This window comes from Pristiophorus japonicus, chromosome 12 (assembly GCF_044704955.1).
Source record: "Pristiophorus japonicus isolate sPriJap1 chromosome 12, sPriJap1.hap1, whole genome shotgun sequence".
NCBI lineage: Eukaryota > Metazoa > Chordata > Chondrichthyes > Pristiophoridae > Pristiophorus > Pristiophorus japonicus.
Window position 1 is genome coordinate 105,018,431 of NC_091988.1, and position 17,652 is coordinate 105,036,082.

Genomic DNA, 17,652 nt, shown 5'->3' on the forward strand with positions numbered 1-17,652 from the left:
CCCCACTAGTAACTGCCTGCCATTCTGAAAAGGACCCGTTTATCCCGACTCTCTGCTTCCTGTCTGCAAACCAGTTCTCTATCCACGTCAGTACATTACCACCAATACCATGTGCTTTGATTTTGCACACCAATCTCTTGTGTGGGACCTTGTCAAAAGCCTTTGTAAGTCCAAATACACCACATCCACTGGTTCTCTTGTCCACTCTACCAGTTACATCCTCAAAAAATTCTAGAAGATTTGTCAAGCAGGATTTCCCTTTCATAAATCCATGCTGACTTGGACCGAACCCATCACTGCTTTCCAAATGTGCTGCTGTTTCATCTTTAATAATTGATTCCAACATTTTCCCCACTACTGATGTCAGGTTAACCGGTCTATAGTTACCCGTTTTCTCGCTCCCTCCTTTCTTAAAAAGTGGTGTTACATTAGCTACCCTCCAGTCCATAGGAACCGATCCAGAGTTGATAGACTGTTGGAAAATGATCACCAATGCATCCACTATTTCTAGGGCTACTTCTTTAAGTACTCTGGGATGCAGACTATCAGGCCCCGTGGATTTATCGGCCTTCAATCCCATCAATTTCCGTAACACAATTTCCCGCCTAATAAGAATTTCCTTCCGTTCCTCCTTCTCACTAGACCCTCGGTCCCCTAGTACTTCCGGAAGGTTATTTGTGTCTTCCTTCGTGAAGACAGAACCAAAGTATTTGTTTAACTGGTCCGCCATTTCTTTGTTCACCATTATAAATTCACCTGAATCTGATTGCAAGGAACCTACGTTTGTTTTCACTAATCTTTTTCTTTTCACATATCTATAGAACCTTTGGCAGTCAGCGGTAGGCCACTTAATAGTATAGATGAACAAAGGGACCTTCTAGTGCTTGTCCACAGAACCCTGAAAGTAGCAGGCCAGGTGGATAAGGTGGTTAAGAAGGCATACGGAAGGCTTGCCTTTATTGGCCGAGGCATAGAATATAAGAGCAGGGAGGCTATGCTTAAATTGTATAATACTTTGGTTAGGCCACAGCTGGAGTACTGCGTGCAGTTCTGGTCGCCATATTATAGAAACATAGAAAATAGGTGCAGGAGTAGGCCATTCAGCCCTTCTAGCCTGCACCGCCATTCAATGAATTCATGGCTGAACATGCACTTCAGTACCCCGTTCCTGCTTTCTCACCATACCCCTTGATCCCCTGAGTAGTAAGGACTTCATCTAACTCCCTTTTGAATATATTTAGTGAATTGGCCTCAACTACTTTCTGTGGTAGAGAATTCCACAGGTTCACCACTCTCTGGGTGAAGAAGTTTCTCCTCATCTCGGTCCTAAATGGCTTACCCCTTATCCTTAGACTGTGACCCCTGGTTCTAGACTTCCCCAACATTGGGAACATTCTTCCTGCATCTAACCTGTCTAAACCTGTCAGAATTTTAAAAGTTTCTATGAGGTCCCCTCTCATTCTTCTGAACTCCAGTGAATACAAGCCCAGTTGATCCAGTCTTTCTTGATAGGTCAGTCCCGCCATCCCGGGAATCAGTCTGGTGAATCTTCGCTGCACTCCCTCAATAGCAAGAATGTCCTTCCTCAAGTTAGGAGACCAAAATTGTACACAATACTCCAGGTGTGGCCTCACCAAGGCCATGTACAACTGTAGCAACACCTCCCTGCCCCTGTACTCAAATCCCCTCGCTATGAAGGCCAACATGCCATTTGCTTTCTTAACCGCCTGCTGTACCTGCATGCCAACCTTCAATGACTGATGTACCATTACACCCAGATCTCGTTGCACCTCCCCTTTTCCTAATCTGTCACCATTCAGATAATAGTCTGTCTCTCTGTTTTTACCACCAAAGTGGATAACCTCGCATTTATCCACATTATACTTCATCTGCCATGCATTTGCCCACTCACCTAACCTATCCAAGTCACTCTGCAGCCTCATAGCATCCTCCTCGCAGCTCACACTGCCACCCAACTTAGTGTCATCCGCAAATTTGGAGATACTACATTTAATCCCCTCGTCTAAATCATTAATGTACAATGTAAACAGCTGGGGCCCCAGCACAGAACCTTGCGGTAACCCACTAGTCACTGCCTGCCATTCTGAAAATTACCCATTTACTCCTACTCTTTGCTTCCTGTCTGACAACCAGTTCTCAATCCACGTCAGCACACTACCCCCAATCCCATGTGCTTTAACTTTGCACATTAATCTCTTGTGTGGGACCTTGTCGAAAGCCTTCTGAAAGTTCAAATATACCACATCAACTGGTTCCCCCTTGTCCACTTTACTGGAAACATCCTCAAAAAATTCCAGAAGGTTTGTCAAGCATGATTTCCCTTTCACAAATCCATGCTGACTTGGACCTATCATGTCACCATTTTCCAAATGCGCTGCTATGACATCCTTAATAATTGATTCCATCATTTTACCAACTACTGAGGTCAAGCTGACCGGTCTATAATTCCCTGTTTTCTCTCTCCCTCCTTTTTTTAAAAAGTGGGGTTATATTGGCTACCCTCCACTCGTTAGGAACTGATCCAGAGTCAATGGAATGTTGGAAAATGACTGTCAATGCATCCACTTTTTCCAAGGCCACCTCCTTAAGTACTCTGGGATGCAGTCCATCAGGCCCTGGGGATTTATCGGCCTTCAATCCCATCAATTTCTCCAACACAATTTCCCGACTAATAAAGATTTCCCTCAGTTCCTCCTCCTTACTAGACCCTCTGACCTCTTTTATATCCGGAAGGTTGTTGGTGTCCTCCTTAGTGAATACCGAACCAAAGTACTTGTTCAATTGGTCCGCCATTTCTTTGTTCCCAGTTATGACTTCCCCTGATTCTGACTGCAGCGGACCTACGTTTGTCTTTACTAACCTTTTTCTCTTTACATACCTATAGAAACTTTTGCAATCCGCCTTAATGTTCCCTGCAAGCTTCTTCTCGTACTCCATTTTCCCTGCCCTAATCAAACCCTTTGTCCTCCTCTGCTGAGTTCTAAATTTCTCCCAGTCCCCGGGTTCACTGCTATTTCTGGCCAATTTGTATGCCACTTCCTTGGCTTTAATACTATCCCTGATTTCCCTTGATAGCCACGGTTGATCCACCTTCCCTTTTTTATTTTTATGCCAGACAGGAATGTACAATTGTTGTAGTTCATCCATGCGGTCTCTAAATGTCTGCCATTGCCCATCCACAGTCAACCTCTTAAGTATCATTCGCCAATCCATCCTAGCCAATTCACGCCTCATACCTTCAAAGTTACCCTTCTTTAAGTTCTGGACCATGGTCTGTGAATTAACTGTTTCATTCTCCATCCTAATGCAGAATTCCACCATACTATGGTCACTCTTCCCCAAGGGACCTCACACAATGAGATTGCTAATTAATCCTCTCTCATTACACAATACCCAGTCTAAGATGGCCTCCCCCCTAGTTGGTTCCTCGACATATTGGTCTAGAAAACCATCCCTTATGCACTCCAGGAAATCCTCCTCCACCGTATTGCTTCCAGTTTGGCTCGCCCAATCTATGTGCATATTAAAGTCACCCATTATAACTGCTGCACCTTTATTGCATGCACCCCTAATTTCCTGTTTGATACCCTCCCCAACATCACTACTACTGTTTGGAGGTCTGTACACATCTCCCACTAACGTTTTTTGCCCTTTGGTGTTCTGCAGTTCTATCCATATAGATTCCACATCATCCAAGCTAATGTCCTTCCTAACTATTGCATTAATCTCCTCTTTAACCAGCAATGCTACCCCACCTCCTTTTCCTTTTATTCTATCCTTCCTGAATGTTGAATACCCCTGGATGTTGAGTTCCCAGCCCTGATCATCCTGGAGCCACATCTCCGTAATCCCAATCACATCATATTTGTTAACATCTATTTGCACAGTTAATTCATCCACCTTATTGCGGATACTCCTTGCATTAAGACACAAAGCCTTCAGGCTTGTTTTTTTAACACCCTTTGTCCTTTTAGAATTTTGCTGTACAGTGGCCCTTTTTGTTCTTTGCCTTGGATTTCTCTGCCCTCCACTTTTCCTCATCTCCTTTCTGTCTTTTGCTTTTGCCTCCATTTTGTCTCCCTCTGTCTCCCTGCATTGGTTCCCATCCCCCTGCCATATTAGTTTAACTCCTCCCCAACAGCACTAGCAAACACTCCCCCTAGGACATTGGTTCCGGTCCTGCCCAGGTGCAGACCGTCCGGTTTGTACTGGTCCCACCTCCCCCAGAACCGGTTCCAATGCCCCAGGAATTTGAATCCCTCCCTTTTCAGAATGTCCTGCACCCGCTCCGAGACATCCTTGACCCTTGCACCAGGGAGGCAACATACCATCCTGGAGTCTCGGTTGCGGCCGCAGAAACGCCTATCTATTACCCTCACCATTGAATCCCCTATCACGATCGCTCTCCCACTCTTTTTCCTGCCCTTCTGTACAACAGAGCCAGCCACGGTGCCATGAACTTGGCTGCTGCTGCCCTCCCCTGATGAGTCATCCCCCTCAACAGTACCCAAAGCGGTGTATCTGTTTTGCAGGGGGATGACCACAGGGGACCCCTGCACTACCTTCTTTGCACTACTCTTCCTGCTGGTCTTCCATTCCCTATCTGGCTGTGGACCCTTCTCCTGCGGTAAGACCAACTCACTACATGTGCTACTCACGTCATTCTCAGCATCGTGGATGCTCCAGAGTGAATCCACCCTTATCTCCAACTCCGCAACACGGACCGTCAGGAGCTCGAGGCAGATACACTTCCCGCACACGTAGTCGTCAGGGACACCGGAAGTGTCCCCGAGTTCCCACATGGTACAGGAGGAGCATAACACCCGACCGAGCTCTCCTGCCATGACTTAACCATAGGAAGGACGTGATTGCACTAGAGAGGGTGCAGAGGAGATTTACTAGGATGCTGCCTGGAATGGAGAATCTTAATTATGAGGACAGATTGGAGAGGCTGGGTTTGTTCTCATTGGAACAGAGGAGGTTGAGAGGAGACCTCATCGAGGTGTACAAAATATTTAGGAGCCTGGACATAGTGGATAGTAAGGATCTATTTCCATTGGTGGAGGGGTCTATTACGAGGGGCATAGTTGTAAGGTGGTTGGTGGAAGGTTTGGAGGGGATTTGAGGGATGGCTTCTTTATGCAGAGGGTTGTGGGGATCTGGAACTCGCTGCCTGGAAGAGTGGTGGATGCAGAAACCCTCACCACTTTTAAGAGATGGATGGATGGGCACTTAAAGTGCAGTAACCTGCAGGGTTACGGACCTAAAACTGGTAATTGGGATTAGACTGGATGACATTTTGTTGGACAGAGCAAATATAATGGTAAGTACTGCAGGGAATCGAATATGGCCAGGGTGATCTCGACTAGTTTCGATCGCCTGGATGGGTCGCGGAGAGGAATTTTCCCAGATTTTTTCTCCCTAAATTGGCCTGGGTTTTTATCTGGTTTTTGCCTCTCCCAGGAGAACACATGGCTCCGATTGGGGTGGAGTGCAGAATGTTTCAGTATAAGGGGTGTCGCAGTTGTGTGAGGCGGACTAGTTGGGCTGGGTGCTCTTTGCCTTTCCGTCATTGTTCCTAGATTTATATGTAATCTTTAGGGCTGCTGACCAAGGACCATGTGGCTCTTGTCGGCCGGCGCAAACACGATGGGCCTCCTTCTGCGCTATGTATCATTAATGAATAACAATTCCTGGAAGGGCTCGGTTCCCAGGTGTAAGAAGGATTTCTGGAATTTCCCCCCCCACGAGGTGGAGGTGGGGGCAGGGGGTGAAGTTGGAGTGCTTGCATCTGTAACAAGTGCAAGCAAAGGACAGCCATGCAGTTGAGGTAGGAAGGCCCTAAAGCAACCTTTCACCTTAATAGGTTAGGACGAGTAAGCATAGGGGATCATTCGAGCGGGCCAGGCACTTTGTGCCATCTACAGTGTGGATGGAGATGTAAAGATGTGACGTAAAATATACCGTGTTCTATTTCTAGGTATACGATACTTCTGATGGAACTCTCATTCAGCCACTCAAGGGACACCGGGACACTGTCTACTGTGTGGCCTATGCTAAAGATGGTAGGTGACCAGGGTTCTATACCTGAGGAATAGACTAATATTCCTTGCACAAATGTTTATTTTGTTAGAGACTTGTTTTCAATTATGTTTTCTCTCCTTGTCTTTAGATTTTATTGCCCCTTTCACATATATTCGTAACACTTATTGACCATTGTGCAATTTCTCTCTCTAATTATACCCAAGTATATCAGCTCCTCTTGGCACCCACTCTATGACAGCTTGTTTCTATCAGGAGCTCTGTCGGCACAGAAATTGAGGGGGCGGATACACATGTACTGAGTAAACCTATATCGAATTTGTTTCCTAAGGCTGAGTATGGATCCCCGAGTGCAATTGCTCTCTGGTAACTTGCACAAGTGACCACTTACCACGTGTGAGCCCAGACAGTGTGTTGGCAGAGCACTCAACCATATAGGGCATCACAACCAAGTCTGATCCTGGACTTTTTCGACACCCAAACATGCACTTTCTAGCAGGGGTCCTGGTGGATAATGATTTACAGCAGCAGCCCCAACCGGTTTCCCCTCCTTAGCACACGGCGCTGAGACCATTGCACTCATCAGGCCAACATCCCCAGCATCGAAGCACTGACCACACTTGATCAGCTCCGCTGGGCAGGCCACATTATTCGCATGCTAGACACAAGACTCCCAAAGCAAGCGCTCTACTCGGAACGCCTTCACGGCAAACAAGCCAAAGGTGGGCAGAGGAAATGTTACAAGGACACCCTCAAAGCCTCCCTGATAAAGTGCAACATCCCCACTGACACATGGGAGTCCCTGGCCAAAGACCGCCCTAAGTGGAGGAAGTGCATCCGGGAGGGCACTGAGCACCTCGAGTCTCATCGCCGAGAGCATGCAGAAATCAAGCGCAGGCAGCGGAAAGAGCGCGCGGCAAACCTGTCCCACCCACCCCTTCCCTCAACGACTGTCTGTCCCACCTGTGACAGACTACGGTTCTCATATTGGTCTGTTCAGCCACCTAAGAACTCATTTTAAGAGTGGAAACAAGTCTTCCTCGACTCCGAGGGACTGCCTATGATGCACCAAAGGTTTCTCTAAGCAAACGCGGCTAACTCAGCACAGACTGATAATTGAATTAGGAAGCTCCTGGTCTGTTTTACTGACTTTCTCATCAAATCAGTCCTGGTGTTTCTTAGTTGAGTGACTGAGCGTCTCTTCGCAGGCACTGGTTATGGTGGCCTAGAGGGCAGACCAAGCACTGTGGGAACTCTGCATCTTGGGGTCATCGAGGGTCACCAGGTTGGCAGTGAGGCGCTGACTGTATAGGGCTCTCTTAGCTGGGTCTTTGAGTGCCCCAGCGTTGATTTTTCTGTGGCTTTGCTTCTATCGCTGGGCTATATTAATATTGATGACGGAACGGATTAGGCGGTGGTCCGTCCAGCAGTTGTCGGCTCCTGTCATGGCGATGTCTCCGCAAGATCCTGCAAATTCCCTGGGAGGATAGGCGCACTGAAGTCAGTGTTCTCGACCAGGCCAACATCCCCAGCATTGAAGCACTAACCACACTTGACCAGCTCCGTTGGGCAGGCCACATTGTCTGAATGCCCGACACAAGACTCCCAAAGCAAGTGCTCTACTTGGAACTCCTACTCGGCAAGCAAGCCCTAGGTGGGCAGAGGAAATGTTTTAAGGACACCCTCAAAACCTCCTTGATAAGGTGCAACATCCCCACCGATACCTGGGAATCCCTGGCCAAAGACCGCCCTAAGTGGAGGAAGTGCATCCGGGAGGGCGCTGAGCATCTCGAGTCTCATCGGCGAATGCATGCAGAAACCAAGCGCAGTCAGCGGAAGGAGCGTGCGGCATACCAGACTCCCCACCCACCCAACTACTGTCCGTTCCACCTGTGATAGAGACTGTAATTCCCGTATTGGACTGTTCAGCCACCTGAGAACTCACTTTTAGAGTGGAAGCAAGTCTTCCTCGATTTTGAGGGACTGCCTATGATGATGGATGATTTACTGACTTTATCAGCCGAGCCGCTGGAGCCTCAGTTTGATCCTGAACCAAGTTCAGCAATTTTTTTCATTGCAAGTTTCATTTTGTTCTGTTTCCGCCCCATAACATCTCTCATTGTATGCAGGTCTGTACCAGTACTCTGTGCAACTGGCCACTAGGAGGTGTGTGACATTGGCCCCAGAACTGGCCTGTAAATTAAAAAAAAACTTCTTGCATCCTGTCTTTCGGGAGATTTGCTCGGTGCTAACTTGTGATATCATGGCTTGTATGAGGAGCTCACTTATGACACGTTGCCAGTGAAGACCAGATGTGTTGAGCTACTATCCACTCATGATGGCAGGAGCATGTTATTCAGACTCACCAGAATAACATGTTCCTACAATTGAATCTACAATTTTGAAACTCAGGTTGTTAAGTTTGTGAGTGAAAATGAATTTGCATTTGTTTGTTTTCTGAATGAATTGACCTTGATCATCTTAGGTAAGCGATTTGCATCGGGTTCCACTGACAAGAGTATTATTATTTGGACCTCTAAACTGGAAGGCATCTTGAAGTATACGTGAGTTTCTTTTATTTGTTTCTCTTTCTCCTCAACTGTTCATTGTGGATCTCTTGGAAATATTTTTGCATCGAAATGAAAAGCAAATTCTGATTTAAAAGCCGGTGTCATGTTTCTATGCGTCGTGTCATGCGTCTATGTTTAAAACATGAACAGAAAAAATGAAGAAGAAAAGGTAACCGCTACCTTTCCCTTAGCATTGCTTATAGGTCCAGGAGAAGGTGGGACAGCAGGTGAGAGGCAGAGCAAGGAGCAAGGGACAAGTGGCAGGCAAGGGCCGAAGCTCACGAACGAGCTTCAGCCCAAAGTGAGGAGGGAAGCCAGCAGTAGGAGTCAGTGAGTGAGAGCAGATTAGAGCAAAGGTAGAGCTGGCGGTTACAGGGTTGGAGCCTGCTGCCAGATGTTATGGAGATATGTTACGATTCACCCTTGTATGCTTGCTGGGCTGTAAGTGGTGAAAATATCACGATGCTGAAAAGGAGCTGAAAGTTTTTCCCCAACCCCTGATATCATGAAAAATAACCAATCAGAAAGGGAGGGGTGTTTTTCTTTTCCCCTTAGTTTCTAATTGGTTATCTTTACAGTCGAAACAATGAATCAGTCAGCAAACTGGCAGTGCATGTCAGGAACCTCAAACTGGGACATACGCTGGCAGTGCATCAGTCAGGAACTTCATGCATAAGGCTTCAGACTCGATTTCCCTTTTGAATCTCAAAGGCAACTCATTGGCAGTGTTATAGAACACTTCACGTATAAAAGCAAAAACTGGAAGCATTCAGGAGGCAGTTCAGGACTGTCATGTGGGAGACTAGATTTCTATGGAATGATGAATTAGATGGGTCGATTGGACCCCCACGTCCACAATGATCTTTGTGAAACTCTGTAGAGAAGTGAGAAGAAACGTATAGAGAGAGGGGAACAATGAGAACACGAGTTGGGCACAGATACAGAGACCATAATGAGCCACCGCCATTCATAGAGAGGCAGAGAAAGTGTCCTACACAAAAGGGATTAGAATCATAGAATAGTGCAGCACTGAAGGAGGCCATTGGATGACCATTGAGTCTGCGCCAACTCTGTCGAAGAGCAATCCAGTTAGTCCCACTCCCCCTTTCCCCATACCCTTGCAATTCTTTTCTCCTTCTAGTATTTATTCAATTCCCTTTTGAAGGCTACTATTGAATTTGTATCCACCACCCTATCATGCAGTGCGTTTCAAATTCTTAACTACTCGTCGGGTAAAAAACGTTTTCTTCATGTTGCCTCTGTATCCCCAAGTCCAAGCCATTAATGTAAATCAAAAACAGCAGTGGTCCTAGTCAATGTTCCCTTTACATTTTTTTTGTGCATGATCCCTTTAAATTTGCTGCGCAGTATCTTTTCCAGCGGCAGGAACTGGTGAGCTGCCTGTGTAGGACTTTGCGATTGTTGCACGCCTGCGCACCTTGGGGAACATTCGTCCTAGTTACTCAACCCTGGGGAACACCACTGAGTACCCATCCTCCAGACTGAAAAACAACCATTCACCACAACTCTCTGTTTTCTATCCCTTAGCCAATTTTGTATCGATGCTGCTACTGTGCCATTTATCCCATGGGCTTCAATTTTTCTAACAAGCCTAATATGTGCTACTTTATCAAAAGCCTTTTGAAAGTCCAGATTCACAACATCAACTGCACTGCCCTCATCAAAAAAACAAAATCAAGTTAGTCAAAAACAATTTGCCCCGAACAAATTCATACTGCTCTCCTTTATTAGTCCATGCTTGCCCAAGTGACTGTTAATCTTCTTCCAGATTATTGGGTGTAATTTTAATCCCCAAAACCATCTGGGTTTGGGTCGGGTGGGATGTTAAAAAAATATTAAAATCACAAACCTGACCCAAACTTGCCTCCAGTAGTCGGTTTGGCCAATTAACAAATATAATGAGGCTGCGTGCCTCACATTGGGCCCAAGTTTCCACATGATTTGCGCCTGATTTTTAGGAGCAACTGGTGGAGAACGGACTATCTTAGAAATCGCAATTCTCCACATTTTTTTTTCTGCAGTTCTAGTCAGGTAGAACAGTTCTACTTAGGAACAGAATTTTTTCTTCAAAAGGGGGCGTGTCCGGCCACTGACGCCTGATTTCAAAGTTTCCACAGTGAAAACGTACTCCAAACTAAAGTAGAATGGAGCAAGTGAAGATTTTTGTAGAACTGAAAAAACCTGTTCTACACATTAAAAAATCAGGCGCAGGTTACAAATTAGGCGTCCAGAACAAGGTGGGGGGGGAAGGGAAGTCATTAAATTCTATAATAAATCCTTATTTATACTTATACAAATATTATACAAATAAATTCAACCTGAATAAACATTTATAAGCAAAGAAAAGATTAAATAAACCATCTTCCTACCTGTGTGAAAGTGCTTCAGCCAGGGAGAATTCTGCAGCCGTTCGTGCCGCTGAGCGGGGGGGGGGGGGGGGGGAGAAAGCAGTTTGTTGTTGTGGAGGGGAGGGAGGGGAAGGAGACAGCGGCTTGTTGCCGCGCAGAGGAGGGGAGGGAGGGGAAGGAGACAGCGGCTTGTTGCCGTGGAGGGGAGGGAGGGGAAGGAGACAGTGAGAAGGGAAGCCTCTGTGCTGATGGCAATGTGATTTTATTAAAAAATGTTCAAAAATTAAACAGCTACAAAGAACTACAAAAATGGCCGAGTGCCAATGTTATTTTTCACACTGAGCATGCGCGAACGCTCCAACGCGCACGCGCAGCGTTGCCGGCAGGAAAAAAACTAATTTAAATAGTACCCGCCCCCTCCCACTTACAAAATCGGCGCGAGTGTAGGCTCCGCCCCCCTGGGCGCCGCGCCAAACAGACAAGGAGCTGCAAAGCGCTCGACAATAGCGCGTTTTTTTTCTGGTGCCGTTTTAGACGCGAAAAACGGGTGCCCAGCTCGGAGGGGCGCCCGTTTTTTTATCTTGTGGAAACTTGGGCCCATTGAACTTATCATGTGGGTTTAACTCGGCAGCTAAAGGGAGTTGAGGACGGCCTCATCGAAAATGTAAGTTCCTTTACAGTATTAATTGTGGGCCAAGAGGAACCAAAGTGCTTCCTCCCAGTCTACCAAACCTCCCTGCTTTCCTGCCCGCCAACGGACCCTCACCCCCTCCCCCCGGAATGCAAAGACCTCCCCCCCGCCTTTGTGATCGGACTCACCCTGGATCGGAGATCGGACCCCACACCCCCAAGATCTGCCCCCCTCCCCACCCATGCTACCTATAAACAGCTGCAGGCTTCCTATCTGCTCCTGGCCTGTGACCTCTGGAGCATTACCCTGTCCGACAGGGAGTAAATCACGCTGGCTTGAAAAAGATGATGCACGTTGTGACGTTAAAACTGCATGGTGTGCGGGGAAACCCAGACTTCCAAAATTCCTCCCCCCCCCCCCCCCCCACCGGGCATGGCTCCAGTAAATTATCGGGGCCATTGTTTCTAAAAGCTTCCCCACTATGTGGGGAAAGTGGGTTAAAAGCAGAAATGTGTTTACTGCAACCAAGCATGTGTGGGAATTTGGATCGAGCTTTTTACGTGGACTGGTCAAATATGTGGGGACTGACAAACACAGTTGCTCTGTTTTATTTATTTTTTTATATATATATATAACTCAGAATGCCAATGGAAGATTAAAAGTCAAGTGCTAAATATCTGTTTATGATCTAATCTGTAATAACTAACCTTTTTTTGGTGTTTTCATGCCAATCTACAGACATAATGATTCCATTCAGTGTATTGCGTATAACCCAGTCACTCACCAGCTGGCTTCCTGTTCCTCCAGTGACTTTGGTAATTTGATATTTAATGATATTTTCAAAAACCTAAAGAATAAGTTACATTCGCATTTTTACTACTCATTATTATTTACTTAGATTGTACAAAATGATTTTTTGTTGGAAGTAAAATTTGAAGGAATCAGAAGTGAACAGGCAGAAGTAAATAATCAGGGCAGCCATAGAGACTTCTTCAATAAGGTGGCAAGGATTTCTGCATGGAGAGTGACCCGGAATTTCAAGCTGGGATGACGGCAAATTGGCAGCATTCGTCTTCATTCTGCATTTAAAACTGACCGCAACTTCGAGATTTGGCGCATGAGCAAATGCAGACTGAAGTTGCAGTCTGTCATTGTCAGCGCTTCTGGTCAATTAATTTTGGGGTAGTTGAAATCCCCAGTGTCTTTCCATTTAGTATATACTCCCGTTCCTTTTTCCCATCCAAAATTATTACCTCACACTTCCCCGAATTGCATCTGCCACCTATCTGCCCATTTTGCGACCCTGCCCATGTCCTCCAGAAATCTAACAGTCCTCCTCACTGTTTGCCAAACCCTCTACTTTTGAAATAAATACTGCAAGTAGATTAGAAACAAACTTTTGAGTTTACAGAGTGATTTGACTGAATTAATAGATTGAGAGATTTGAATTCACATATTAATTCACATAATAATTTAACTTAATTTTGCCTTGGTGTTAAAATTATTTCAATGCAGGTTTGTGGTCTCCGGAGCAGAAATCTGTCTCCAAGCACAAAGTCAACAGCAAAATCACCTGCTGCAGGTAATCTAGTCTTTTCTACTCGTATCATTGCTCTCATGGGTTTTAAACATGTTTCCAAGGCTGATGGTTACAAACTGTTTGAGCTTTCCTTTTGCAGTTGCAAACTTCCAGGGGCCAAAATTGCCCCTTTCTCTAAGAGCCATGACCGCCTCAAAGAGGTCGGTAAGGACTCACCGCTCAGTCGGCGCGGAGGAGCTGCCATTTTGCACTCCTTTAGTTTTCCCGCTGTGTCGTACTGACCGGCAACGGCCCCCTTTTGGAAATTGCCCCGCGGGAGCGGCGTCGCTGCAGGTCAATGCCACTGGCAGCTTTTTCTGTCAGTGCCCTTTTTGTGGCTGGGCGGCACGGCCGCCCTTAAAGGGGAAGTTGCACTGCCAGCGACTCCATTTTATTTTTTTATTGTCAGCTGACTGCTATGTCGGGCCGACAATTATGCCCGCAGGTTCGGCGGGGCCGCTGACAGGCAGCCTGGCACCACCTCTTGGGTGCCAGGCTGCAGGTCCAGCCGAAACCCTCCCTGGTGGCCCAGTGTTTGCCATTAAAGTGGCTGCAGAGTTCGCAGTGGCCCTCCCCTTTAACTGAAAGAGAGGGACGTTGTGATGCGACAGCGCTACGCGACATGTCCGCGTCGTGCTTCGTCATCAGTGCGGGGCTGATGACTTGGAGCATCGGCCGCTCTGATCTGCCACCACTTCTGCCTGCTAGTGGTGAACCGACCCCACTTCGGCCCCTCTCCCCACACCAACACCGCTCCGACCCGAAACATCAACCAAAGAGTTGAAAATCACTGGAATGTCTGCCACGTGCATTGCGGCGGATGGAGTGCCTAAATAGGTGCGCCCCGTTTCGGGCAGAGGGAAATTTCGGCCCTCCAGTCTGTTGGTCCTTTGCAACAATCCCATGTTGAACAGCACAGACAATGCAGTTTACTTGTTCTGGACAATTTTCCTCATTGCTGGTCAAAGGATTAGTCTGTGCAGCTGGAAAGGGAACCACAAATTTATCAAGCTCAAAATATCTTTGCAACAAGTTTTAAAGAACCAGAATTTAACTAAAGATGATTGGATCAGAATGATTCAGAAGTATTTAATTTTGTTTGTGTAGATATGACAAATATGAACATAATGCATCTCATACTTTGTGGTTCTTAAAAGCACTTTCAGATTTTAAACAAACTTGCCAAGAGATCTGCTTCCAAAACTGGCCATAATCTGAAGCATAGGTATCATGGCCCGAAATATCTGGGTTGGGAGGGCAATAAATTGGGATTTGAGTATTTACGGGGACTAGGAATTTCTGATGGGGCTGAATTATGCTGGGGCTCCGCTGATGAAGCATCAGGCAGAAAGTCCCTTTAATTTCAGGTTGGGCTGAAGAAGCTGGCACACACAAGTGACAGAGTTAGGAATGGATGATGTCATTCATCCTACATTCTGGGACCTCCGCCATCCCATCCCATCCACCCTTCAGATTGTGCAGCACTGTTTAAACAACGCAGTTTGCCAGAACCCTTTCATCAAAGTACTTAGTTAAAGGGTCACTGAGATTGGTCGTGAAGACTTTTGGCCATATCCTGGGACCTACTGCAGGTCTTGCAGAAATCTCTTCACTCTTGTACTTAGGAAACCATCCCCTAAATTTCAATTTTGCACGACCCTTTATAAATACTGTATTCCAGCACAAGTTCTGAGCTGGAATCCCACTTTATATGATCTATTTGCTGGAGGAAGAGGAAGAGCAGTAAAGGAAGCCAAATGAACCAGGCAGCAGCAGAGGAGAGCCAGACTTACCCAGTACTACCCATCCAACAGGATGTATGGATCATAGTATACCCCTGCATGGAATCTGTGCCTTCAGGGGGCGAGCAGAGAGAATTTGTCAACAAGAATAAGTTCAGTAGCAATAGTCTTGAAATACAGTTGCTGTAACTTTGCCTCATTAAAACAATGTTTCCTAAACCTGTCCTTTTTTTGCTATTATTTGCTAGTTGGACAAATGACGGTCAGTACCTGGCCGTCGGCCTGTTCAGTGGTATTGTAAGTATCCGAAGTAAGAGTGGAGAAGAGAAAGTGAGAATTGAACGACCCGGTGGTGCCCCTATATGGTCAATTTGCTGGAATCCATCCAAGTAAGTAAGGAAACTAACCTCAGTGTGAATGGGACCAAACCCTTTGTGAGCTTTTAAGATGATTATCATTCCAAGCCAAGTAAAACTGGTCAAAACAGTGATTGCAGCCAATGCTGATCAAGTAAGATCTAGTGGTAGGTGTGCTACATTTATATTGATGTGAAGTACAGCTATTGGAAATTTAAACCCTTTGTTGGCTGGGGTCTTGATTTAAACCCAGTCTAGACTAATGAGACGAAAATCTCTTCTCTCCTGGCTTTTAGAGCATTTAAAATTGTGTTTGGGCAGTCTCAACCTAGTTCTCAATTTGTTTGGTTCTTCAGCAAAAACATCCATAATTCAAAACGAATCGGCATTGAATTGGCAATTTTACTCGGAGACAATGAAAGTGGCTGGTGTGGAGAGTGAAGAAGTGCTGTTGGTGCAGTGGTGATGCAGTTCTGAGCTTGCACATAGTTCTCTCTGCTTCGCATCAACAATACTGCCACGTACCTGTGATGTACCCAAGGTGCAAGTGCTTGATACCACCTCTGAGTGACAAATGGAAACAGTTTTTCATTCTCCAGCACTGTTGAGCTTCATCTTAAGTCAGTTCACAATAAGAAAATTAAAAAATAGATCCCTTTTTATTTACAGTACTTGAGGTTACCCATTGGTCTGACAGTCAGTAATCCTGCTACATTGGGCGAGGCAGTACCAAGAATCTAATGTTTATTCTCCTAAGAAATACTGTGAAACAATTTTTTTTAATCAATCCTGGGATGTGGACGTCGCCAGCAAGGCCAGCATTTATTGCCCATCCCTAATTGCCCCTTGAGAAGATGGTGGTGAGCCGCCTTCTTGAGCCGCTGCAGTCCGTGTGGTGAAGGTGCTCCTACAATGCTGTTAGGGAGGGAGAATCCAGGATTTTGACCCAGCGACGATGAAAGAACGCCGATATATTTCCAAGTCAGGATGGTGTGTGACTTGGAGGGGATCTTCCAGGTGATGGTGTTCCCAAGCACCTGCTGCCCTTGTCCTTCTAGGTGGTAGAGGTCGCGGGTTTGGGAAATGCTGCCGAAGAAGCCTTGGCGAGTTGCTGCAGTGCATCTTGTAGATGGTACACACTGCAGCCACGGTGCGCCGGTGGTGGAGGGAGTGAATGTTGAAGGTGGTGGATGGGGTGCCAATCAAGTGGCTGCTTTGTCCTGGATGGTGTCAAGCTTCTTGAGTGTTGTTGGAGGCAAATGGAGAGTGTTATATCACACTCCTGACTTGTGCCTTGTAGATGGTGGAAAGGCTTTGGGAAGTCAGAAGATGAGACATTTGCCACAGAATACCCAGCCTCTGACCTGCTATTTTAATCACAGTATTTATGTGGCTGGTCCAGTTAAGTTTCTGGTCAATGGTGACCCCAGCATGTTGATGATGGGGTATTCGGTGATGGTAATGCTGTTGAATATCAAGGGGAGGTGGTTAGACTCTCGCTTGTTGGAGATGGTCATTGCCTGGCATTCGTGTGGCGCAAATTTTACTTACCACTGAACAGCCCAAGCCTGAATGTTGTCCAGGTCTTGCTGCATGCAGGCATGGACTGCTTCATTATCTGAGGAGTTGCGAATGGAACTGAACACTGTGCAATCATCAGTGAACATCTCCACTTCTGACTTTATGATGGAGAGAAGGTTATTGATGAAGCAGTTGAAGATGGTTGGGCCTAGGACACTGCCCTGAGGAACTCCTGCAGCGATGTCCAGGGCTGAGATGATTGACCTCCAATAACCAAAACCATCTTCCTTTGTGCTGGGTATGACTCCAGCCAGTGGAGAGTTTTCCCCCTGATTCCCATCGACTTCAATTTTACTAGGGCTCCTTGATGCCACACTCGGTCAAATGCTGCCTTGATGTACTCACCTCACCTCTGGAATTCAGCTCTTTTGTCCATGTTTGGACCAAGGCTATAATGGGATCTGGAACCTAGTGGTCCTGGCGGAATCCAAACTAAGCATTGGTGAGCAGGTTACATAACAAGAAATAGGAGCAGGAGTAGGCCATATGGCTCCTCGAGCCTGCTCCGCCATTTAATACGATCATGGCTGATCCGATCATGGACTCAGGTCCACTTCCCTGCCTGCTCCTCATAACCCCTTATTCCCTTACCGTTTAAGAAACTGTCTATTTCGGTCTTAAATTTATTCAATGTCCCAGCTTCCACAGCTCTCTGAGGCAGCGAATTCCACAGATTTACAACCCTCTGAGAGAAGAAATTTCTCCTCATCTCAGTTTTAAATGGAAGGCCCCTTATTTTAAGATTATGCCCTCTAGTTCTA

At 46.3% G+C, this 17,652-nt stretch overlaps 1 protein-coding gene across 2 annotated transcripts in view; it reads left to right on the forward strand.

The window, feature by feature from the left end:
- ift122 (intraflagellar transport 122 homolog (Chlamydomonas)) overlaps positions 1-17,652 on the forward strand; it is a 186,278-nt gene that overhangs the window by 3,321 nt on the left and 165,305 nt on the right. For both annotated transcript variants that reach the window (XM_070895828.1, XM_070895829.1), the window contains exons 3-7: positions 6,002-6,086; positions 8,549-8,627; positions 12,372-12,448; positions 13,149-13,215; positions 15,203-15,343. In XM_070895828.1, the coding sequence (XP_070751929.1) occupies positions 6,002-6,086; positions 8,549-8,627; positions 12,372-12,448; positions 13,149-13,215; positions 15,203-15,343 (449 nt within the window). The remainder of the gene's footprint in view (positions 1-6,001; positions 6,087-8,548; positions 8,628-12,371; positions 12,449-13,148; positions 13,216-15,202; positions 15,344-17,652) is intronic.